Source organism: Aptenodytes forsteri, unplaced genomic scaffold (assembly GCF_000699145.1).
Source record: "Aptenodytes forsteri isolate BGI_AS27 unplaced genomic scaffold, ASM69914v1 Scaffold208, whole genome shotgun sequence".
NCBI classification, from domain to species: Eukaryota; Metazoa; Chordata; class Aves; order Sphenisciformes; family Spheniscidae; genus Aptenodytes; species Aptenodytes forsteri.
Window position 1 is genome coordinate 3,987,675 of NW_008794963.1, and position 26,694 is coordinate 4,014,368.

The 26,694-nt window shown below is 37.6% G+C and overlaps 1 protein-coding gene across 1 annotated transcript in view; it reads right to left on the reverse strand.

Annotated features, from left to right (window-relative positions):
- Positions 1-3,589: 3,589 nt before the first annotated feature.
- STK3 (serine/threonine kinase 3) overlaps positions 3,590-26,694 on the reverse strand; it is a 149,616-nt gene continuing 126,511 nt past the window's right edge. The window contains exon 11 of the mRNA XM_009275516.1: positions 3,590-4,710. Coding sequence (XP_009273791.1) covers positions 4,552-4,710 — 159 coding nt within the window. The 3' untranslated portion in view covers positions 3,590-4,551. The remainder of the gene's footprint in view (positions 4,711-26,694) is intronic.

A 26,694-nucleotide genomic window follows, 5' to 3' on the forward strand; every position in this document is an offset into this window, starting at 1 on the left:
AGAAATGCATTTTGTGAAAAGGTATTTTAAAACAAACTTAACAGGGCAAGTCCCCAAGTGCAACTTAGTGACTTCACACTGAACCATCAATGTAATTTTGCCTTTCCCCGAAAAGATTAAGCCATTACTTCACCTGGCACAACACAGTGGTGAGAAACACCATGCGCTACTCAGGACTTGTCTTCTCCAAGGCTTTCATCGGCAATAGTGGACATAACACTGCTGCACCACAGCCTGGTACAGAAATATCCCAAAGCCAATTTCCCAGCCAGCTGTATATTATTGAACATCCATCATCGCCTTTGGAAGTACAGAAATGCCACAGTAAGCTGGAGCCCTTAATATTTATGAATGCAAAGAAATAAAGACTTCCTCACGTCATAAGGTCTTTTTAATTAGTTTTATAACCACGTAGACACTTAAAAAGAAAATGTAACCCTCATCATATCACATTGATAAAACAGCGTGCACGCAAAGTGCTTTACAGAAGTGGCACAGTATACATTCTGCTTGGAAGCACCAGGGCTTATCAATGGTGACTAAGGCGCTCTCATGTGCTTGTGCACGATTCACTCATCATGAGCCGTATTTATATTTGGAAGTTCAACACACTGGACGGAGAAGCAGCCTGAGCCACGGTGCACTCGCACCTGACTATACCTGGGCAAATACAGGCAAGCTATTATTTACTGTAAACAAACAGTAAATAATTATAATATCCAATATTTCAAACATACTGTGTTTCACTAAGGAGTTTTGTTCATAAGTCCCTTTTCCTAAAGTGCCTCTGTGGGCAAATTCTTAGAGAATAATTTTTTAAACAATCAGAAAAGAAATGGGCTATGGAATCAAATTTGAGACATGAAATGTATTTGCTTTTCCTAGTTAAGCCTATCCATTACCTATTGTTGTTCGCATTACACTAGAATCAAAGGAGCACCTAGAGCTGCTAATGTCCCCTAGTACCTCCAAGTAAAGGATGTCTATGAAGACTGCCAACATATTGGAGTGGTGCTCAGCTCTCTCAGGATTAGGCCTTTAGCAACCTTAGATCGCAGAGAGAGGGACTTCCACAAAGAATTGAGAATTTCTGTCCTTAGACTGGCCTGATACTCTTCCACTTAGATCCTCAGACTTCTAGAGCTTGCAGCAATGTCTTGAGCTGGAAAACTCCTTTCCAGAGCTGACTTTGAGAGATGTGGTTTTCTGCACTCACAGCTGGGCTCACAGTATTATAGAAAGGAAATAAAAGCATGAGGGATGGCTATGGAAATGAACGTTAATGGTTACTATTAACATAATTTAGCTTCAGTTAGAATGAACAACAAGACGACAATTATACATGAAAAATTAGCTTTTATTACAAATGTTTAGTAATAAGTAATGATTTTTCAAAATTTTTTTTTACTTACTAAACCTAAACATACAAAGTCAGAAGCAAACAAGAAATTGCTTGGTTAAAATCTTACTGAAGGTTAACTTGTCAGTAGTTCTATCAGATTTCTTGCAAGGCTTGCTTTTAAAATGTCTTATTTATTGTACTATCAGCTTTCCTCTACAGAGATGCTCATCCTCCAGTAGAGATGTGTAGTCATCAACATGGATGATCTGATTCATTTATATAAACAGAAGAAAGAAAAAATAAGTTGTATCCATCACTCAATATAAAACCTATTTCTATACGTTACACTTGCACATAATTTAGAGCCTGATACACTGGCTTCTGAAGCCAAAGACAGCTCTTACACCGACTGCAGCGTGCACCGTATCAGAAGGGCAACATTACTAATTTCATATTAATTGGTGGAAGTATTCTTTGGTCACAAACATCGTATATCTACCCGGTTTACAGTATCTCAGACACTATTTTTCACTCATTTTAAGTAGCTTGTTTACATTTTTATTTTATTCCATGGCTTTCAGATTTTTCTCCCGCATGTATAATCCATACCTGTGTGCATGCATGTGCACAAAATTTGAGTTGTTTCTATGCAGACAGATCAGGAGTGAAGAAAGGATGTCCTTTATCTTCCGATACCTTTCAGATGTCAGACTGCAACAGCTCTAGTCTAAAACGGCCTTTTACTGGAGTCCCTCTGGATAGGCAATTCATATTTAGTGCACTGCATTACTCACATTTTCAGAATACCCAAAATATGAAAATCGTGATCATTTTATTACCTTGTCTATTACACTGTAAAGCCACATTATTCAAAATCAAAGTCTTATTTTTGATGGGAAAAGTTTAAGAGAGTAAGGGAAAAGAAAGCTGCTAATGATGCAAGCAAGAGTGTCTGGACAATGACACTTTGCTTAAAAGGCACACCAAGAAAAGGCAAACTAGGTTCCTCTCCTGATGGTTTAAATCTGTTTTATATTTTTTCTTATATATATAGATATGCATATATATGTGTGTATACCTACCCAAATATATGTACGCACACACACCTTTGAGTTTTTGAGAACAGAAAGTTCAAGAAGTAGAAATTCATTTTAAATAAATAAGAAACATACTAATAGGGGGAGGTTGGTGCTGTTATTTTTTGCTGCATTATGATTATAATCTAATGACACGGTGATATGATTATACCATTTTTTACTTTACATCATTTCATTGTATAAATTTGAGGCATAAGACTACCAGGTGCATTTATCTTGCCTAAAGTAATTTTTATGGATCTCCTGTGTTCTTCCTTTTTCGTAAGGGATGGTCATTACTTTAAGAAATATGAAAAGAGTTGAGGGTAAGGTTGTTCTAACAATCACAATTAAAATTTATTTGATTCTAGGGTTTACATGTTAGAGCGTGCTGTGCACGCAAACACACACACACGCACACAGAATGACAATGACAACAATGGCTGTGTACAGCTCAAACCCAAGTACTGGTCCCAGCATGGCTGCAGTACGCTGATCTTGTAAAAACTTTTGTTCTCCTTCTGCGTAAGCTTTATGATGTAATGCACCGTTTCCAAAATCTGCACTGTTCCATCTAAATGGTCCACATATGATGACGGTAAATGTTAAGAGGTATGAGATGATTACTAACTTCCAGAAAACATTTAACAGAAGATGCCCATACAGTAGTCACCATTAAAAGTTTAACAGCTGAAGGTTGAATGTAAAGATCTTTTCAGCTGTATTGTTTAAAGAAGTATGACTATCACAGTAAAGTTATTTACACAAAAGGCAACAATAGTAAAGATATCAACAGAGAACACAGTAGATTGTTCAAAAAGTGGATCACATTTTCTGCTAAGTCTGAAATATTTCTCGCAATGTTGTAAATTCTACCTACTAGATATCCCACAACATAAACCAGACAGAACAACTTGTAAAAAGACATTAAGAGCTTGGTCCTGCATTTCTGATTCCCCCAAAATCTACCATGGAAGACCACAGGAATTTTGAATGTTTAGCAATTGCAGGACAAAACCCTCAGAGGACTGCAAAACGTTGCTTCTTTTCAGTACTTATTGTAAGTATTCAATTGATTTTCTTTGGCTTTTAAATTACTATCCCTTCGTGAATAATGTGAAACCAAATCAAACCAAACCCAAACCACTAATAACTCCCCTCTCCCCTCAAAATGGTGATAAAAAATTAAATGAAACAAAAAACATATCTAGAAAGTGTAGCTGTTACTTCATTATAAAACTACGGTGCAAAAATAGAGGTTTATACCTCTATAGCAATTGGAAATTTACACTGAAGGAGCGACTGCAAGTATTGCTTCTCCTGAATAACAGAAAAATCAAAACTGATTAGGCACTTGTTTTCTTCTTTAATGAGAGATAATTCAGTGTGTGTAAAAATGATAGAAATACTCTCTAAAAGAATGCTCTGTAGCGTAGCGTAACAACTGTATTGCTCAACTACAGCCACAGTCCCTGGTTCAGGAGAGCAGAAAAACATGTGCCTATTACTTATTTTATGCTTAAATCCTACTGATATGAATGGGCTGGATACATGTTCAAGTGCTGTCCTGAATTGGGATGCCTGCTGAAATTGGAGTTTTAAAAGATAATACAGTGGTGAGCTTCTTTTCATTATACTACAATACCAATTTTATCTAATCTGGCTCTGCTCTCCACAGTATTATCCTAGTACTTCCTAATAAAAAAGAAAACAGGCATAAAATAAATAGGATTACCAAAGATTACATAATAAATATGCTACTAAGTGGGAGGAAAATATATTGCAACATAAGGCTCTGTAGTGTTGCACAATCAAGAAATCATTCCAGGTGCTCCAAAACACAACTCCTAGTGTACAACACCAAGTTACCACTATACACCTGAAAAAGATTGGGAAGTAACAGATTAAACTGCTATTACATTAAACATTGGAAAATATAAACAAGTGGTAATGTGTTTCACTGCCTTTGCAGAACAGCATAGGTATGTTCTTTCACTGCTCCAATTGTCATTGCTTGTGAAGGAGAATTCAAAAGATTGGGTTTTTGAAAACTCTCATAATCGAATTCCTTCAGACTTACAAAGTTACCAGTGTCCACACTGACTCATAGTATTATCTGAAAGTAAAACAAACTCAGAAATTTTGTTGCCTCCGTTTCTTTGCATCCATCGCATCTAGGATAGGTTGCCTCTTTGCAGTGTACCTCTGACGAAGCTCCTCAATTTCTCGTTCCATCATAGGGTCCAAAGCCTTTAATCGCATCTGTAATTCTTCTAAACTCAGATTCTTTAACTGTAAAACAACCACCAAACAAACAAACAAAAAAACACAAAAAAGATTAAAAACTATCTACATATAGTAGACATTTCTAAAATGAAAACCACCACCTTTCATAATCCTTTAATTTACAGTTGCAGTGGGGTTTTTTTGTTTGTTTTTTACACACTTTGAGTGTATGTATACACATCTATAACTGTTTATATAACCAAAAGCCTTAGTATGCTCCACAGTAAATAATTTAACAGCATATGAAAATACAAACACACAGAGTACATTTAATTAAAAAAAAAAAAATCACTTTGCAAACGTTGCAAATAAATATAGGGCTGTAGTTTAACTCATTAGACTGAAAAAAAGCATGCCACAGTATACACAATTATATTCATGTATATAAATTATATTGCTTAATCAAATACTTCTTACTGAACTTCAGCCTCTTATAGAAGCCTGAAAAATAGACAGCTGCTGTAAATAATAGTCTGACAGATATTTAGAGGTACTTTCTGATAAGAATGACAAGGCACCTGTCTTCCTCAATAGATCGCTGCCAGAACTAATCAAAGCAAATTGCCAACGGAGTGTTTAAATAATACATGAAATAATTTCCTGAATTCATGGGAGTGAGTTAGCTTTGACCAAGTTCTTCTCTTTCTAAAAATATTTTCTCACAAATGTTAAACAGTTCATTACATTGCATTCATTAAGAGCGATGGGTCATATAACAAGTAAATCACTTCACTGGCTTGCTGGCTGCTGCAAATAAGTTGGAGTCTTGTCAGGTACTGGGGCACATCAGGCACTACTGCCCCACCTGCTCTTGCAGGGAAGGATCTACAGTGGAAATCTGTTCCTTTGGCTGGCCTATGTAATTTTTTTTTCCCTGATGAAGTCTAGTGCCTCTGTGCATTTTCTCTCTTGTCAGAATTGCCTATGTGCCAATTACTCTTCACCGAGTGTGAAAAATAACAAATTTCAAACAGCACAAATAATTTCATCCTAGGAAAGCGATAATCTGTATTTTGTTTGCAAATATTCTGACATTGCAAACACGCACACCACCTAACTCAGGGGGGGAAAAGAAAGAAAACATTTTCTGAATCATCCTACTAATGAGTCAATACTTCGTTCATGAATCTAGGGCAGTCTTCCATCAACACAGCCTGATCTGTTTTCCCCGAGGAATGAAATACTACTTTTCATCTTTATTTTTATCAGCATCTGAGGCATATAAATTAGCAACACATATTGCTACACACAGTCCAAACCTCAGCGTTATGACTTCTACTAATAGACTACATTGTACGTAGTAAACAAATAACTTAAAGTCATAATAAAGAGGAAGTGCAGATCAGAAATTCATAGAAGAGCATATGGAAAAAGATGCACATTTTCATGCAACGTCATTTTAACAGTAAGATTCCTAAAGAAGATGAGAATTAAAACCCAAATGTCAGAATAACTTCCAGGACCAAAGCTCCTTAGACCTGTAGGAGCTTCAGAGACCTCAGACACGCTCAGTAGCTTATCAGTAATGTCTGTCTCTCCCAAGAAAAAATGACACCTTTCATTTCTTAGGAGGGAGAGAGTTGCCTCCCAAGGAATTAAGTATCATCTAGTTTACTGTATTTCTCCCATTTGATATATGCAAGAAAACATGGGGAAAAGGAATCATAATTCCTTAGTCACCAAGACATGTGCAGAAAAACACCTTTCCATTTTCAGAGAAAGAAAAGAGTAAAAAAAAACCCCAACATTCTCTTTCATTTTTACCCCATTGGTAAATGTAACTGGCACATGACAGACACTTTTCAGTGAAGATATTCTTTTAGAGGACTGAAGTGTCAGAGAGATTTGCAGTATAATGAAAAGAGACAACAGTACCGATTCCCCTGTTCAAATGGTCTCAACGGAGCACAGATGAGAGGAGCAATAAAACCACGTTTTTTAGCATGTGTGAGAGGAGAAACATATTTGGGGCTCCATGGACCAGTAAACGGACTAAGGAAGGCAATCTTGTGTGTAAGTGTTTTGTGAGACCTGCCACTGATGAAGTCTCCTACCCGCTCTGGGCCAGCCTGGGTAGCCATTTATTCCCTCTCAGTCACCACTGTAGACATCAGGCTTACACTGCATAGAATAGACTCCAACTCATGCGATCACATAATTATTCTGCACTGAAAAACATTTTTTAATAAATTGTCAGAGAAGAATGTGATGGGTGAGATTTTATTTAAATTTCAATCAAGAAACAGAGCCAGCAAACAGAATTAAATATTCTTTGAAGATCACAGACAGCTGGGCTGGAAATTAAAACATAAAGAGAATGAATTTTTAAATCCAGAGAATAAGAATCGTTCAGAATGATCTCAGCCATGTCACCCACGGGGCCCAGAGAGCTGCAGTACTCATCTGTATGAATGGCTGATGCTCGGGACATTCAAAGGAAGTAAATGACAGAAAACAGGGACGTTAAGAAACTGAAAATAGAGTTATGAAGGTCTCATCTATCTGACATCAGATGCTGGATTAGGCAGGAATAGTCAGAGCGCTCTATGTACTATAGAAAACCACTTGAGCACATCTAAAAGCCACAACTGACTCTAGGATGTGTGTGTGTGTGTGTGTCTCCACGGACATATATGTCTCCTTGGTAAATTTCAAAATATTTTTTCTTGACTTCTGTCTGTGCTATAGATATTCCCTCATGAAGCCCAAAGCCAAAAGCCTAAATGCTGAATGCAACAGCAAATATATCAAATGAGATGCACAGAAATAATTCAAACAAGATATTTAATTATTCCCCTGCACGATAAATATTTTGATTCAAATTCTTAAAGCGATAGAGCTCAGCACTCTCACTTATTTTCACTTGCAAACAGTTCACAATCTAAACTGCCATAAATAATTTCCCACATAGTTTGTTGTTGTAACTACTCGGGCTACCGGCGTTAATGGGAAAAGAGAGGACAGCATTCAGCTGTGCAAGCTACAGGAATTCAAAAAGGCTTTAAATTGTATTTTGACAGCTTTTTAAAAGCTGTGAACTGTAGCAGTTCAGTAATCAGGATAGTATTTGTCTGGCAATGATAGATAGTTCAATTTCTGCCACTCCAAATAACGGAATCAATCATGTCCTTTCGGAGATCAAACATCCACAATCACACAACAGACAGCAATTAGTGTCAAGATGGGCCACCTCCAAGACAGAGGTCTTCAGTGACTTGAGTTTCTGGTAAAAGCATTTGCCTTCACTGGGACCCTTCATGTCATCAGGTAATCACGTGGGTTTGGGAAAGCAACAGTCCAAACTCCGATTTACCATGCCATGGATCTATCAATTACATACAATAATATATAATATTCAGAAAGTGTGTGCATCTGTTTTACACACATGTAGTCTTTTAGAGTGGGTAAGCGTACTCAGTTTTCCAGTAGACAGATTAGGTGTTTACAGAAAAAAAACCCTTTTGTCCTGAAAGGTATATTTCTTAACCTAATCACTAAAGAGTTACGATGTATAAGGGAAGCAAGGAAAAAAACAAGGCAAAACCATCTCCAGAGCCAGGTAACATTCAATAATTTCTTCTACAAGCTGATGGGTTCTCAAGATACAGTCGCACCCAAAGAAGCCACGCTGAAATTCTCTACTCTGCTTTGCTAGAGCAAAGGAAGTTGACTTTGCCTACGAAGAGACCAGCTAACAGTCATCCTTGCAGGGCAAGCTTCCCAGTGGTGCAAGCTGAGTGCCAGCAGCTCTTGCCTCTGCCTTCTCCTCTCCCTGATGTAGGGGAAACCCTGGCGGAAGAAAGGCACCTGTGTAGAAAGGAGCTCCATCAACCTGAGCTTCCAGTGGCAGAAGGTTCTTTCAGCAGCACCACCCTGAGCTGGAACAATCAGCACAGAATCAAAGCATAACTAATGGTTTAACTGAACTTACTCTGGTCAATACTAGTTTCAGGTCGATTGCATTTTTTACATGTCTTCGAACAGTGACACACAATGAATTCTTTCCTCACGTACGGATGTGGTCGTCTCTCAGAACCAAAATTCAGCAAGGGAAGTACAACGATTTTTACTTTTTTGGTGTTTCCGTCTAACTTCTTGCATCCCAGATGGACCAGCTTCATTTGGATCAGTATTTTCAGCAAACCAAAGAATAATTACCTGCAGTCAATACTACTTCTGCCTGCAGGAGGACCCACACCGTACCTTACATATTTTGTTTGCAACCCTGGTCAAATCATGCTGACGAAGATTCGGACCAAAATGGGCACTTGGAAAATACATATGCGTTCCTGCCTACAGACCCGAGTTCTGTAGCAGTAAGCTGAGAAGGAAGGAGATAAAGTACTACCAAAAAAGGACTCTCAGAAGTCATCAAGTCAAAGGGTGCAATGCAAATCCTGACTACTGGCTTCCACCTGTGTCCAGCACAGGAGTCAGGAGGAAGGACTTGCATCTGAGATACTCGGTGGTGCTTGCGGTCCATGGATTCAGGCAAAGGGGTCTGGAAAAGAGTCTGGAACTCATTAGCTGCACTTGGCCAGCACATATCCGTAGCCATCCAAACTTTTCAGGGGGCGAAAGCCAAAGTTTTGGTGGATGCAGCACACTATAATCTTAATCCACCCTTGACAGCTAACAGAGGTAAATAAAAGCTCTAGGCCTGTGATGTTTTCAATATGATAAAATTAGATTTCATTAGTAATTCCATAATGCATGAGTTACCATTGCAAACCTCCAGTCTATCAAACTAAATTATGGAATACTGCCATTAAGCTGGTGCAACGAAAACAAGCAAATGTATTTTCAGGTTTTAAATTGTTAAGAAAATAGATATTCAATCAAAAAATAATCTGTATCAAGTTTGTTGTGTTTACTTGAAAAAACAAATTCTTCTTAGCAACTGCTTAAATGAATCTTACAGATGCAACATGCCTTATTAGAGGCCTTTGATTAAAAAAATATGGATTGTTAATACTGTATTCTGAGTCATCTATTTTCCCATCTGCTAGCAATTCCTACAATATGAACTATCAACAGAATGGCTAACAACAATAATTTTCTAAGGCAATTGCAGAAGTGGGTTGCCTATAGCACTTTCTAAGATTTAACCAGTGCATGCCTTGGATTGTTTTGTGTTGTGAGTGGCCTCAGGTAAGAGAAACACTTTCTCTCCAGCTGTTCCCTTCCCGCTGCTGAGCAGTTTTCTTTTCTCTAATGGAATGAGCTCCACTGATGATTTCAAACTCCTTTTTAACTAATATAAAAAGTTAGACTTGAGTCAGGGTCCAAAAGGTACAAGGTGGGCCTTTCTGACCAATTTTTCTGGTCTACAAATTCAAACCCAAAATCCATGAATCTGCACTTACGTAGCAGTTTTCTCAGGCCTCTCTGCAAGGAAATACTCCACGGTTACTGTTGTCTCTTCAGCTGCTCCCGTGCAGCAACGAGGGGAGAATTGCTGTATGTCCTGTGCTGACAGAGCAAATTGTGCTGACCTCATATAAGCAGTGTCAGGCGATGAGCTGTCTTGAGACACCCACTGGCCACATGTCAGAGCTCTGACTCGCTGTCATCCCCACCCCTGCTGTCACTACAGTGGGCAAATCAGTCACAAGAAAACAAACCTGGATGGGGGACTGAGCGAAAGCATTTATTTCAGGATATTTGAAGAGCAAGTCTCCTTGTTGCAAAACACAAAACATGGGGTTATACAAATATAAAAAGGACGTAATTTACTATCATTATTTTTGACAATTTATGAGAGACACGGACCGACAACCTAACTTTAAAGAGCCAAAGTTCATCCCACAGGACTGCAGTTATCTTAAACATTTTGGGGGGTAAACTAACCACATGGCACTGAGAGAAAATTAAAGATGGACAAGTTCACGTAATTTTAAAAAGTCTTTTTAGGAACAAAATTGTATATAAATGTCCCATGATTAATTCCTATTTTCACTAGTAAAACTCCCTCTGCTCAGACATTAAAACTGTACATCATTTTAATAACACAAAACTAAATCTCAGTTACCACCATCAACATTTTTCAGCTCTAGAAGGCTTTTCTTAGCTTCATACAAAGTTACATTTCAATAGCAAACCTCCAAGGGGAAAAAAACGTTTTCTATAGCATCAGTGTATACTATCATTTGCATACCTTTGTTGAATACTGCCCAGGGCTTTCCTTTGAGCACAGTAAGTACTGCCAATCCTAAAATTCCAAAATCATGAGCTGGATCCTTCACCTTCATTAAATTACCCTTAAAAATTAGATTCCTAAAATAAGAGGTTTTTAGGAGGAGAAAGGTGTCTTTTTATTTCCCTTTTCATTTCTGAGTCATGAGGAAGCAAGCTACAATCTAAACATTTCTGCAATTAAAAAGACTAAAAAGTTCATGGGAAAAAAAATCTAGTAGCCAAAAATTTTAATGAGCAATCCTGACTACAGGAACTGAAATCTAAAGAAAAGCACAGACCATCATGAAATGCAGTGTAAAATTAGCAATAATGCTAACTCTTGTCTGTTGCAATTCTACCCAGTGCCTGACAAAACCAGTTATGTAGTGTATATTAATGCTTTATCATATCCCTAAGCAGTTCCAATATCGTTTACATTGGTTTTACCTACTATAGCAGTTGATGTTCATGTAGTTGCGAGGTATACATTTCACTAAAATAAGTAAAACAACATAGAAGAATCTGAACATGGGGAAATAAATGGCAAGAGATGTATCTCAAAAACCTGGCAGCTAGTAAACATCCATTAATAAGTACCTTTGAGATCAAATCTTTAGTACCTGATAGATAATAAGTTTAATAAATTTAATTTTAAAAGTGTACAGAAGGAAAAAACCCTACCATTCCCTCTTTCCTATGTCATTTATAGAGAGTGTATTGTTACATTACATGCTTACAATTGAGTCTACTGAAGCACGACACTTTAATTTGCTATCACTTTCTCCTTAGAATTGCATCATCCATCACAGACATTTTAAAAATTACTTTTAGAGTATCACAGGCAAAAATTCACAGTTTGAAATGCCTTAGAGAAAATGTTGGTGGTTTTTTATATAGTGTGATTTTCTATACCAGGCATCTCAAGCTTAACGGTACAGTTAGCCCTGAAGAATACTGTAAATGTTTACTGGAGCTCCCAACAGAGTAAATAATCTAAAGCTTAGGAGAAACACTCCATCTTGTTACTCACCATGCTATTTAAACTTGATTGCAAATATACCCACACAGTGCTGATAGCAAAGCAGCTACCACACCTGATCTAAAAACATACAGGATTTCCCCCCCAGCCCTTTCTGCTTTCGGAGAAAAAAAAACATGGGAAGAAAAAAACCAACCAAACAAAAAACCCCAAAACACCTTTTCAAATATTACCAAGCAAAGATATAAAGCTTTAAAATGAAAAGGAATTCTTCAGCTAGAGCTCTTAGCGTTCTAAGTAAGTAGCATCAAAAAGTCAGCATTTCATCTCTATTAATCTGTAGCTCTCCAGGGCAAGTGTTTTTAGTTGTCCTTCATAATGAGCTCAGCTATCAGCAGGTACATTACAGTGCCCTTGAGTTCAACGTTATCACATTTCAGCAAACTGCAGTTCTCATTCAGCCATATAAACCCCAATGTTACCTTCCTATTCAAAAGTTTTCTCAAGTTAAGGCACTGCCTCCTTGACATCTGATTCTTCCATGACAGGATCATTTTTTAAATGTTCAGAAAATAACAGTATTACATTTCTGTAAAATTCTACTAATCTACATGTAAATGCAAGCTGTATTAAGAACAAAGATATAAACTATTTGGGATGAGAGCCAGTTTAAAAAAAAAAAACCATTCAGTTAAGACCCCCAAACATCCTAAAGATAAAATAAAAAATGAAAGATGTTTCCAGTTTTGCTAAAATATTTTGTAAATGCAAATCTATATTGAAAAGTAAAGACATAAGTAACAAGAAATAGAAGTCCTGAGGTTAAAAAGAAAGCTGTATTAAAATCTACAGATTCATGAAATACATATCATTTAAAGCTATTTTTCTTCAATAGTTCCATTTAAGATTATTTTAAAAATAGAAAGAAAAATGGAAACTCATTGAATAATGTTATGACACAACAAGATACATGCATGCACAGAGATAACCTTGAAGTTAAAACCAGACCCAGAAAAGCATTTAACCTGAAGAGCAATGGAAGAGGCTAGAAGAATTTTAAACCTTAAACCTCAAACCTCAATGTCCTAGTGACGGACAATACAAGTGAATCTCAAGTTTCTTAGAAGTACAGAACGTTGATACTCAAAACTAAAACAAAAACGGATACAGCAAAACTAAATTTTCTTAACAGGAAAAGTCTGTTGGAGGAGAGACGCACCCTCCAACCCAAAATGCACACGCAAATTTGTATCTTACTTGCTGAGCAACCTTGATTCAGTTATATTCTTTATAAGGAAGAAAATTCAGTTCAGTTTAAAACAGCCAATTTAGAAAGGATCTAGGCAAATAACACATCATCTTTAATAAATGGAAAAATGACAGATATACTGTTTGCTGGGTTTTATTTTATTTCATGCAGAAAGCATTTGGTAGTCACGTACAGCAGAGGATGGGTTTCAGCCATTTTCAGTACAAGATGGACAGGAAAAATCCTATAGTCCACGAACTTAGGGCAATTTATAGGCAACAAATGCCAGGTTTCCTAATCCCTGGGGAAAGGAAGAAAACACAGCAAAGACAGCGAAACTGAAACATCAGTTGAGAGGCCTGCAAAACATCAGAAAGAGCAGAATCTGAATGCAGCAACTGAACAAAGCCAGGGCTAAGCAGAGAGATTTAACTGAGCTGTTGGTCGCACCAGGGAGAAGAAGAGATCCCTGCCTCAGGAAAGGCACACGTGTTACCACCTTGCGAGAGGGATCAGGGAGAAGACGACAGCCAAGCCTACCTGAGCTTAAGTACCAACACACAGCATATGGATGCTGCACAGAGACCTGTAGCGATCTGGGAGGGGAGAAGCAATCCCCCAGCCCGAGGCTACCGGCATCTTTGCTAGACAGCAGCAAGTTTCATTTTCTGTACAACTTTAAGGATTTAACAGAAGCACTGTTAGCTTTTAAAGAATGAGTCTCAGTCCGTAGTTTCTCAAATTTTCTTTATTCCTTCCTCAATTATTTTTTTGAAATCTTTTTTCCCCACAGAACTGCTCGACTACCTATTTAGTTTGATATGGTTTACAGTTTTCCTAAGCACTGAAAGAACTCAACTTGCTAAAAGATTTGGGCTCCCAACAGCAGCAGCATGGCCCATGGAGTCCCTGGACAACAGAAGGGTACTGTTCCACTCCTGCATCGCGTTCAGCAGCTCGCCAGCCACAGGGGCTGGAGATTTCATTTGCTTATGACAGCTTTGATGTTATGGAAACTAATTAAAATTCTTCAGGAAACTTTTTTATTGTGCTCAAGAACTGAGCAGATTTTTTTTAAATCTCTTTACACCTTAAACAATAGTTTATTAACTCTTCCTAATGCTGCCTTCTGTTGAAGTCTTATCTACAAATCATACCAATCGGACAGATACTGCAGAGTTGCAGCTGGTTCATTAAAGTGGATTTAGTTTTTCTTTTGTCAAAATGCACCAGCTCCACACTTGTAAAACACAGCTTAAACAAACACTGACTATCAAATAACCTTTAATCAACCTGATGAAATCCACCTTATGATGGTCTAAATCTAGTAGACAGCTACTGTCTTGCTTCTAATCCAGACTAAATTAGATCTAAAATAAGTGAACAAATACAGAAATAGATAATCTATCAAAGAGCACCACTTAGCTAGCAGCTTTTAAGTAATATACGGTATCTTTTTCTTTACAGGCATGTAGTAGGCTACTCTCACTACAAGTAATATACTAAGAAATATCCCGAAAGTAGGAAAATACAGAACAAGATAATAATTGATAATCATTCATGTCAAAACACATTAAGAAGCCCATGTACCAACATACAACTAAAAGCAATACTAAATTAAAAAAACAGACCACTCATCTTAATGAACAAGAAATCTAGGCTATCTCAACACTGAACAGTACATTTAACCATTATCTAATTCTATTCTCTAAAACACAATCCACCCTGTGAAAAGTGTGATGCTTACTCTGTATTAGTTTAGAAACTCCATTTATTCATTGAACAAGATCCAATGATTCAGTGGCATATTCACTTACTGAGCACAGAGTCCAGAACCGCCAAAATCATTTGCCAAAGAAATATTTTATTATCAAATATTTTGTCTATGACTCAAACATGAATGCGATCAAGCCAAAAATTAGCACAGTTCTTTCTTACCTTCACAGTATTATCTCCTAGGAAGGTCTACAGCATTTGATCTATTTGCTTTGTCACAGAGTACAGAACAACACTCATTTATTTAATTATGTTTTTCAGATTATAATCTGCAGATATAGTTGTGGTTTGTTTTTCAGTGCAAACAGGAACTGTGCAAGCTTTTGTGCTAACACTGTTCATTAATCCCAGTCCCAATTTATAGTCCTCACTATTCCACTTCTGCATCTCTGGAGTAAATTATGTCAATTATATAGCCCACAACTAGGGAATGGTACGAGCTCTGCAAACCCTTATGATGTGACCCAAGTATCAGCAAAATCTTTCTGGCCTCTCTGCTGGTTTTCCAATTCATCTCGAGTGATTATCTAGGTTTCAATTATGTTTCATTTTTCTAGACTTAAAATCCATATAGAAAAGGAAAATAATTATAAAATCTTATTCATTGCATAGTATATCAAAAATGAAAATGCTACACATACTGCACTTGAACATCTGTAACGTTCGTGTCTGTAACTTCAACTCTAAATCCCTCTCCAGAAAAACACTGTTGGGAATTTAATCTAGGTTTTAAAATTGATTTAGTATTCATGATTTGGAAACTGAAGTAGAACCAAGGACCTCATCTATATTATTTCCAACCCTAACTACCAGGGCAGGAAATAATGAGAGCTCCCATCAAGCTCCAACTCATGCCAAACAATCCATCCAGCACATTCCTAGACCATATAAAAAGGATACGGAAAATGTGAGCCAGACAAATGCATTCCTCAAATGCAAGGTGTCAGTACTCAAACAAAATCTGTGCTCAATGCAGTCAACTGCTATACAGCTCACAGGCTCATCTTTAAATAAAATTGTGTTTCACAACTGCATTTTCAGAAATAATTAAAAGCCAAATTTGATTTCAATTTACAGTGCCTTGTAAAAGCAGTTCAATTGCTTTGACCATCTTCAGAGTAGTGCTTTTCCAAAGTAAAGGCAAAAATATAAACATTGAGGTTATTAAACACACTTGCAATTTATTTAGAATACGTCGCTGGGGTTTCTGCTTACAGAACATCTATTCCTCAGTTTGAACAGTATCCTGCATTCAAAGACATAACACTAAATAGAGACAAAGTACAAATTAATGGGACTGGTCACATATTAAGTGTCATTGTTCAGAGTTTTTAAGAATAGAGACGGTATGAACAACACCCTCAACACGAACAGATCTGATGCATATGCATAAGCACAAACAAATGCAGGGAAACATAGGTTTAGTGTCAAAAAGACTGCGGATCTGTCCTGGACTTTCTATATTAAATATGAATTTAGCAATGCACATGGATTACTTCTTGATCCAGTTATTGCATGTGTCTGGATGTGGGCATTAGGATTTACTGTTGAAAAAAAACTACTCTCAAAGACATGTAAATATATAGCATACATTCTTGAATTGATGCTAATGAAATTCACCTTATGTGGCATAAGGATGCAGGGGGGGGAAAAACATGAGTATCTTTATAACATTTACATCCTGTCGCAAGCAGAAAACAGCACCTTATCAAATGCTTTAAAACCTGGTATTAACATACAGCAACAAATCCTAACAACTTCAGAAATGTAATAATTTAAAGACTCCTCAGCACTGGTCTCCTCTCCCCTTTCCACCCAAAAGAAAGAGATATATTTTTATTTGGAAACTCAAATGATTTTCCAGGTAGATTCTACTGGTGACAGAGAAGGGGCTTTTGGCTTTAAGCCACTATCTTTTGAAAAGCTGTTACAGTTTTGAATACAAACTGCCTTGTTGAACTACCGCACATATTAAGCAGTAGACCAACTAGCCATTTCTTTTCTCACAGAAGAAACAAACTGCCAGCTCATGTTTGGATGGGGGAAAAATTATACCTTTTTTTCTGCTTACTGTCTTTGAGACTTGCACCATTGCTGACACAGCTGGAGACCTTGCATTCTTACGGTCTGAAATCAAAGCGTAATCAAAGACTAGATGTCCCAGCATCCTATCATTAGAGAAGTTACACTAACAATTTAAGAATGCTATAGACATGAAGGCAGAAATGTTTTGCTGGGTTTTTTTGACAGCTCTGAAAAGGTAAGGTTTTCATTATAATATTCCTACTTAATCTCACACACACACATGCATATGTGCACGCAGTTGAAATTACAGATACTGTATAAGTTACGAGAATTCACAGTGCTGTAAAATCAAACATATTGGAGAAAACAAAAAATAATTTATTTTAGCAAATTATTTTTTTACACTGAATGTCAAATTCACCAAAGGCTCTATTAAAAGGCACAATGAATGCAAGTAATGACTTCAAAATATTTTAAAATTCCAAATATATGAAGAGGTATTTTAAAGTAGTAATATAACCATGTTGTATACAAAAAACCCCCCTGTGGACCTGGTCCATCAGTTCATTTTTAAAATAAGTAATTTTGATTGCTTCCAATTTCATTAGTGATTCTGACTTTAAACACTCATTCACAGAGGTATTGACTTCTTGCAGTCCTCACCCATTTCAATCTCAAACCACATTCCTCTTTCTTCCATCAGTATCTCCTCTTGCTTTAAACACAATCTTAGAGAAATATCTCATTCTATTGTTTCTGACATTAATATCTCCAAACATCTTCCATTCTGGGAGTTTGTACTTACGCCATCTCATGGTCTGTATTGCACAGGGAACCCTAGTAATTATGAACTAAATGCCTACTAACCTGGTTGATGATGATGTTGCTAGAAGGCCTGTCATGTTTACCAGATCCTGGCCATTAGACTAACAATAGCAAAGGAGTAGTTTCAGTAATTTAACAATTTCTCCTATTTGTATTCCTAAATGTATTCTATTTATACTCCCCCAAGTAGCATCACAGTGCATAACACCTTACCTGGAAGCAGCAACATTGCAAAACTATGAAGTAATTTAACTTAATCATATTAATTTGCTTAACTATGCTGAAAATATTTCACCTCTTGCTCAGCAATTTAATATCATGCAAAATTTTGAAAGCAATATTGCTTGAAAATCGACAAATTTTCTATTTATTGTTGCCATAACAACCATAGAAAATTGTGTAAGAAAATACTATTGTGTCAGCACTAGCCTTAAGGAAAATTTTAGGCACAAACAAGTTCATGGATAGAAATATAAAAAGGTGGAGAAATAGAAAAGGGCAGTTAAGGTGGGGAAATCAAAAAGGTAGTTACATGGCATACTGCCAATGTTCTCCAACAGAGATTACATGCAAATTAGTTGAAACCTCTAAGAAAACTAAAACATATTAGATAAAAATTCAGCAGAGATTATGACAGAAACTTGTTTCATTGTTTTTTTTTTAATCTCTTGCTTATAACAATACTGCTGCAGTGTTGCACAACCCAAATAGTTAAAAGCCCTCAAAACCAGAATACAGTAATAGCTAAATTGCTGCCAGTTCTACACGGTTTTCTAAAATTCCCTCCAGCAGAAGGAACTAACAATTGGCTTAGGAAGTTACGAAGGAATTCAAATGTAGGGATCTATTTTCCTGTAGGTCAACCCACTACTGCACTGTATAATAAATGTAAACATGAAACGATATCATTTCATCTCTGCTCCTCACCTTTCCAACGACCTTTCAGAGAAAACATCCTGGAGACTGAATTTTGTTTGACATGGAAGTCATACAGGCTGGATAATATGACATTCCTACCTACGAGCAAAACACCTTTAATGCATTTATTTCTCCTAAAATAAAAATAAATGTTATACAGATACCTCTAGATCAAAGCTAGAATCAACACACGGACCAGTCAAAATCAAAGTTTTGTGTACAGTAGAAGAAATAATACATCTACAGCTCTTCGTTTAAAGAATTAACAAAGCCAAAATTGAACCTCTCTCTAACCTCACAAAAGGTTAGTTGTGATCATGGACTGCCTGGCACTAAGTACCATGTATTTAGATGAGTACAAGACAAAAAAAATAAGTAATAAACTCCTTTGTGGATGTTATCCACTGACTTGTATTGAGAGCATAATCAAGAAAACACACTTTCTTTTCACATCTCTCTCATTTCAAAGAAGGACAAAAAAGCAGATGGGATTAAAATGGAACTCAAACCAAAGATGGTAAATTTAGATTTGATTCAGCAGACATATGGAAACCATTATATAAAGACGGGAAATCTTGCATAAAAAAGTTAGTTCAGGTGAGATGCAACTAAACCAAAGACAAGAATCTTACCAGAAAGAACAGCCTTGATTTCTTGCTAAAAAAACAGCAGTAGAACTTGGGAGCAGTCTAAAAAAGGATAGAGATTAAGGGAGCAGCTTCATTCTACACTTAGTCTGATGTAATGACAGGAGGTAGCCGAAAGGGTCAGTCCTGCTGTCTGAAACCCTTGGGCTCCTGACTGCTTCCTTACATGAGATCTACTAATTCTGCAACTGCAGGGTGAGCTGGGAGAAAGGGAAGGGGAGGACAAGGGGGTGTCAGATGTTTTCTGAGTACACCGAATTGACTCAGCTCGATCGATACAAGGAGAGTAACAGAAATGAGCAGGTGCCCCCTTCTGCCATGCCTCTTTCTTGCCATAACGCCCATCTCCTGAATAAGTCTAAGGTAAGATGCCACCCATCTATCCCTGGTTCCAAGCTACAAAGGCCAAGGTTGACCCACCAGAAGGCCAAAGACAACAGCTGACTACTGACCTCAGACCACAGCCCATACTTCAGCATAGGTATTGATCTGGATCTCTCTTCTCAGAGGCAAATTAGTAGTAGTATTGAAACTTGTAGCAAATTAACTTCCTTTGAAACCTCCACCTTTGCTGAATTTGGACAATATGACTCAAAGTTATGAGGACAAACAGCACAATCACATAAGTCTCATTTCCTCAGGAAACAGACCAAAAATAATATACAGCTAGATTGCACAAAAATCTTCTTTGTATAGGGTTTTTAAAAATTGGAAACACCGATATGATTAAAAGTTAACAGAAAACACACAGTAAAACTGAGTATCCCATTTTGGATAAGTGTAGGTTGGGGGGGAATAATAAAAATCTATGAAAGATGGCTGTGCTTTTATGACAAAGTGAATAAAATTGATTTTTTACACTACAACTACTAAAGAATTAATCGTATAAAATATTTTCCCCAAAGCTCTGGCAACAGGATTAGTAGTTTCCTCAAAATCAGTCTGCAAGCAGAACTGTAAACAAGTAATTTAAATAAAACAGTGGGGGATTTTGCAGGGCTGGGGGGCAACCAACACAGAGGCTTTTTCTCTTTCTGGTATTCATAGCACTTTAGAAGAAACACAGAGACTGTGTATCCGCAGCACATTTTAGGATTCATGTTATTTTTGAAAGTGAAATAACAAGACCGCCCTACCTATACCAAAAATGGCAGGGGATCTGAAAACCCAACAAGCTGTAAGTGAAAATTTAATACCAGCAAGCAAAGCTTTTGTAACAATTATTTCTTGTGGGTTTGGGAATAGGAGAGTCAGAAAATTCAATTGTAAACTTTTTTCTTACTTCACAAAGGTTTTTTTAAAATGCAAAATGCACACAGTAAATGCTGTGGTATGATCATCAGACATTATCAGTGGGCTACACAATACATGCTTTTGAAAACTTCTTTATAGCACCGTCTTACAAAATAAACTATTGCAATAATTTCTTAAGTTTTTATATCCCTTCCTAATATAAACTAAAAATATCATGAGAAAAATGAAAAGAGAATAAAAGCAAGAGAACAAGAATCTAGTACCATGGATTCTTTTATTCTCTACAGAAATTTGATCTTCTCACATTTTAAAAAGAATGTGAATTATGCCCCAATAGTGGATGTAGATGGGAATCTACTCAAATGCTGCAGTTATACAACAATGAATTTTAAAACACGATCTAACTCATCAAATGTATTTCTAAAAAGCCTTCACACCCTTGAAAAGGAAGAAATACCGTCTTTAGAGAAAAAGTTTAAGGTGTCACTGACAGTCCACCCTTTATGTTGCTTCAGTGTTACTGCTGAGGTTCTGACCTGTGTTCAATTAACTGCTCAGGCAGCCCCTAGTTGAATTTGGAAGCATTCAAAAGCTTCTCTCTCAGAAAAGCCTCCAGCAACTTGGCATCACATCTTCTCACCACTGTGCAAAAGCATCACTTTATCAAAAACGTGACAAATTTAAAAGCAGTATAAGAATAGCAGAGTCCACAACTGTTGTGATAGCTCTGATGAAAATGCAAAGACAACCTTAACACTTCAACAAAAATGTTTTAATTAAAATATTTCAATAAGGAAATTGCTATTTCACTTTTTACCATAGATTTTGATTACCATTAAAAACAACACAACTAGTTACAATAAAAGTTTAAGTCACAATCACAGTCTCATTAGGAAACATTTCACCAGAAAGTGAATGTTCATTAGGAAATTCTCTGTCCTATGAACTAAAAGGCATCTGTGGACCTAGTGAATATAAAAAACAGGGCAAATAATTTCTGCAAGTATTGCAAGGGCAAAAAAATTCTGTAAGTATTGCAAAATAAGCTACCACATAGCCCACTAAAACTCTCCAAATACTGAGATTCTACAACACTTCAAGAAAAATGTATCTTACTCCTGAAGTAATGATATCTTTCACTGATAAGGACTACAACACCTCATTCAGTTTTACTTCATGCTATACAACACGTAACGCTGAGGTCAAAAGGTGTTACTAAAATGACAAGCTAAGATTATTCCCAACCTAAACTGGCAGACCAAAGGCAGGGGGGAGAGGAAGGTTTTCACTCACTGCCATCCAGGGCAGTACACAGTCCAGGGCCATGTGATGAGCCAGCACAGTACCTACCCCGTAAGGCAGATGGCTTTTCATGAAGCAAAGTTTGAAGTGCAGTCAAATTGTATTTAGATTCCCTGTATCACATCATCATGACATATGTGCTAATTTAAAGGATTTAACTAATTTCAGGTGACTGCTTTGAAAATTTCAAAATCTGAACAAGTCTGAGATGGCTACTGTCAACAACGAAGCTCTGACTGAACATGGTTCAGTTTAACCTTTAAATACATATACCGTAAAAGTAAAAATTCACTTCGTAACATAAACCTCCAACAGACAAAAACTAGAAGCCCTCCCATACTCAAAATGGGAAGTCACCTAGTATATCCACTCAGGAAGGACGAAATAGAAAGGAAATTTTGGCAAGCAACAGACACAGGAAACTCTCCGTTAATGATGCCTACAATTGTCCATCTAGATATGAACTTCCTAAAGTACCAGTGTCAGCATGAGCCTGACACTTACAATAAACAATCTTAAGACATTTACCAACCTCCTGAGACGTCTCCTGTAGATCTCCCTAAATTGATGCAAAGTCCTGCTGTTTTTACAGCAAAATTCTATTTCTTGCCTGCTTCACAAGTAGACATGGCTGCTATTAACAGAAGTAATAAAAAGCAGCATTTTTACTCTGTACTTTTTTCCCCATAAATTAACATATTTTTTTTAATGTACAAATGTAGGAAAGATTCAACAGCAACCACCACGGCAAGCAGAAAAACTCCCTTAAAGAATGTATCAAGTATGCAAGACATTACTCATACATAAAAATACACATTCCATGTTCATGAATGCATCAAACACAGCAATTTTAGTTAAATTTCACAAAAGGCTAGTTGTGATCATGGACTGCCTGGCACTAAGTACCATGTATTTAGATGAGTACAAGGCAAAACAAAGCATGAAGTTTGCTGGCACAGTTGGCTAAAAAGTAAAACTAATAATAAAAAACCCCACATGGATAAGCCAGCCAGCTTTCACTTAAATACCTGACACTCACTCAATTGATAACCACCTGTATACAAAGTCCTTGGCAGCTTTAAAATACCTTTTTTCTTTCTTTTTTATTTTTTTAAAGAATAAAATATTCTTCAAGCTATTTCCTATCATATCAAGCACAAATATGCTTTCATTTAACTTCAGGAATGGAATGTGTCTTATTTTAATATTTTGCCTTTGTTCAGTTGAATAAACTTGTATTGCTGATAATAAGAGGCAAACCAGATCCTACTTAAAATACGATTTATGCTATGTGTTTATATATTCTCAGGGACACTGCATTCCAAATTGATAACTACTTGTTTTTGTGGGGTTTTTTGTTTGGTTTTGTTTTCTTTTGTTTTTTATGTTTTTAATGTAGTCAGTCCTGCAAAAGCAGCTAGCAGGATCACCAGGCTCCTGAGTCAGTATTTTCATACATCAGGCACTCGTTTCATTTTTTTAGCTGAAAAACTCTAGTATGCATCCAATAAATCATTGTCTGGTAATAGACAGGGGCATTCCCACGGCTCTGGCACCAACACCTGCTTTTGCAAAGGGGACTGCATATTCCCAGACAGGGATTGCTGCAGGAGCTGCACAGTTACAGACCCTGCACATACAGTTGTAGGTGTATGCATGTAGACCCTCTTTCTTCCAGTGCCTTGTTAGATCCCAGCACAGAAGTGTATGTATGTATCAACTTCAAGACAGACACATACAGGGCGGGTGCCAGCTTCACTGTACAGTGCTATATAGCCTCTGGGTTGCAGAGGAGTGTTGGCAGCTGCAGTAGGTTACCATCAATTACGACAGCTCCAGCATATGCTGCAGACTGCGCCAGTGCCACAGAGTCCAGGTACATTCGATCACCTTTGCTTGCTTTTTGAGATGGGCTTTACAATGAACAGCTTAGACCAGTTACTTTATTTTCCAAATTAAGAGTAGGATTATCATGTAATAAGAACCAGTGCAATTGATTGGCAGCAGGTTCCAAGAAAAATACTTTTGTGTATCCAAGGCTGTCAGGACAAACTGCAAAAATAATGAACTCATTTTACAGTAGAAAGTAAGATTAAGGAAAAAACCCACAGACAATAGGAAACAGGATTAGTTAGGTAGCAGTAAACATAGAGAAGGCAGAACCATGAAAAGAAATAAGGATATCTTCAGAAAAATAAGCAGTAATCTGACATGAAAGTAATTTCAAACATTATCACATTCCCATAACTACAACTAAACCAGCTCAGCAACACCATGGTCCTCCTTCCTCCTCATCTGGGAATTTAACAAGCCTAAGTTCTAAAATAGATAACAAAATATAAACAGAAGATTAAGAATTATCCCCTCATGCTGACCCACTTGACACAGTTTCTGGGCTTGTTGAAATTGTGGTCCTACCTCTAAGGAATTGTCCAGCTGTTCTGTGTGAGCATTCTGAAATTTCTCCCTCAGGAAACATGACATAAGCATGAAGCTCAGCAACTTGCTTCTGGTGACTGCATTTCTACATGGCTGGCTACTCTTGAGAGTCCTTCTGAGGCATCTCTCTTCAATTCCTGGTCACTTTTAAACAGAGTGAAGATGTTGATACAAACTGTGAAGAATAGGGGCCTCTCACTAAAAAGCATTTCCAAGTACGTAATAGTTCTAAAGAAATGTGTAACTCTAAACAATCTACTACTTACAATTTCAAGCACGCAAAAATATTCAAAATAGCAAAGCCCATTAAAACGAAGTATAGATATTCCTTTTCCATTTCACCCAAATTCAGTGAAGCCAATTTACAGTATTCCAAGGGGTCTGATTTTAGAGCATGGACTTAATTTTCTTTTAAAAAACCAAAAAAAAACCAAAAAACAAGACACCAACAACAACAACCCCCTCAAAAAAACCAACCCAAAACCCCCAAACTCCACACAACGCCCCCAAAAAACCCCAAGAGCCAATTGCATATCACTTTTGTAACTACTAGCTTGAACTGTATGTACCCCTGTAGCTTTGGACTATTTTAATTTTTGAAGACAAATCTAAGGGATTTCACCTGCATATACGAAATCTAAGCAGCACACTTTACAGTACTTGTCTTCGACTTAACTTTTCCCAAAATACACATGGTACGAAAAAAGGGATACTAACCTTGTGTCCTGGTTTCGGCTGGGATAGAGTTAATTTTCTTTTGAGTAGCTGGTACAGTGCTGTGTTTTGGATTTAGGATGAGAATAATGTTGACAACACGCTGATGTTTTACATGCTGCTGAGCAGTGCTTACACAGAGTCAAGGCCTTTTCTGCTTCTCACACTGCCCCATCAGCGAGCAGGCTGGGGGTGCACAAGAACTTGGGAGGGGACACGGTTGGGACAGCTGACTCCAACTGGCCAAAGGGATATTCCATACCATGTGACGTCATGCTCAGTATATAAACTAGGGGAAAAGCTGGCTGGGGGTCCGCTAATCAGGAACTGGCTGGGCATTGGTCAGCCAGTGCTGAGCAACTGCATTGTGCATCACTTGTTTTGTATATCCTTTTAGCAGCATTATTATTATTTTCCCTTTCTTTTCTGTCCTATTAAATTATCTTTATCCCAACCCACGAATTTTACCTTTTTTCCCCAATTCTCTCCCCCATCCCACTGGGTGGGGTGGGGAGTGAGTGAACTCCGGGTTAAACCACAACAGTCTTTTTGGCGCCCAACGTGGGGCACGACTGGTTGAGATAACGACAGATCTAACCAGAACATGTTAAGGCAAATTTGTTATAAGCATTCATTATATTGGTTTAATAGTCACTGGTCACAATGTTGATTAATTTGCTCTCAAAATTGTGTTATGTAACACCTGACTTGCTGTACGTGTTCCCTGTTGTGCTGTCTATCACCTCTGGGGGCTGGATGAAGGATATCATCTTGCTGCACCCCATAACACTGGTTTATGATATGATAAAATTACTGGTCGAGAGGCTAATCTGGGATTTGTACTCGGCATTGCCATCATCTCTATACCTTGGGAGCCACCTTTCGGAAACTATTAAAAATTACATTTTACCTTTTCTCCTTGGAGAACCAATCTATGGGGGAGACAGGGGAGACACTTTCCCCCGCTCTTTCACCTTCCCTTTCTCCTTCAGGCTAGTTACAACAGCTCTTGAGAATTTTGAATATCCTTGCGATATTCAAACCAGCATGTTGCTATTGCTATGTATCCTGAATTTGGTTCAGGTCTTGTTTAAGGTTAAACAACTATTTAAGAGAGAGATCTGCCCCGAGGCTGGATAGTTGTGAGTGGCAGCGTGTGTGGGACAGTATGGGCAAGGACCTGGGACAGTGGGTATCTCCAATGTTATAAAAATTCACCCCTGAACAACTGCGGAATCCTGAAAAACTAGTAAAATATTTGGAAAAAGTATGCTGTCACCCTGGCAATTCCAGAGAGACTCAAACCACTGCAACGTGCTAGGGCCTGGCCCATGCCTACCAAGCCCCGTTCAACACTATTCCGCACCTTCAAGGGGAAGAGAAGGTCTCTGGATCTGACGACAAAATGACAGGCACTGTGGCTACTCCAACCCTTGCGACAGGCACTGCAGCTGAACCAGAGAACCAACCCATGCCGGTATCAGTTGCTTCTACACACAAGAAGAAACGCTGGAAGTGAAACTCAGCTCGTTTAGTAAGGTAAGAAGCTCTTCCCCTACTAAGGGCAAAAGTGGACAACGAGAGGTGGGCTCGGGGAGGAGGAAGAGAAGAGAAGGAGGAAGAGGCAGAACCCATAAATGAGATGGTAACCACCCGATCCCTATCCCTGAGTGAGCTGCGAGATA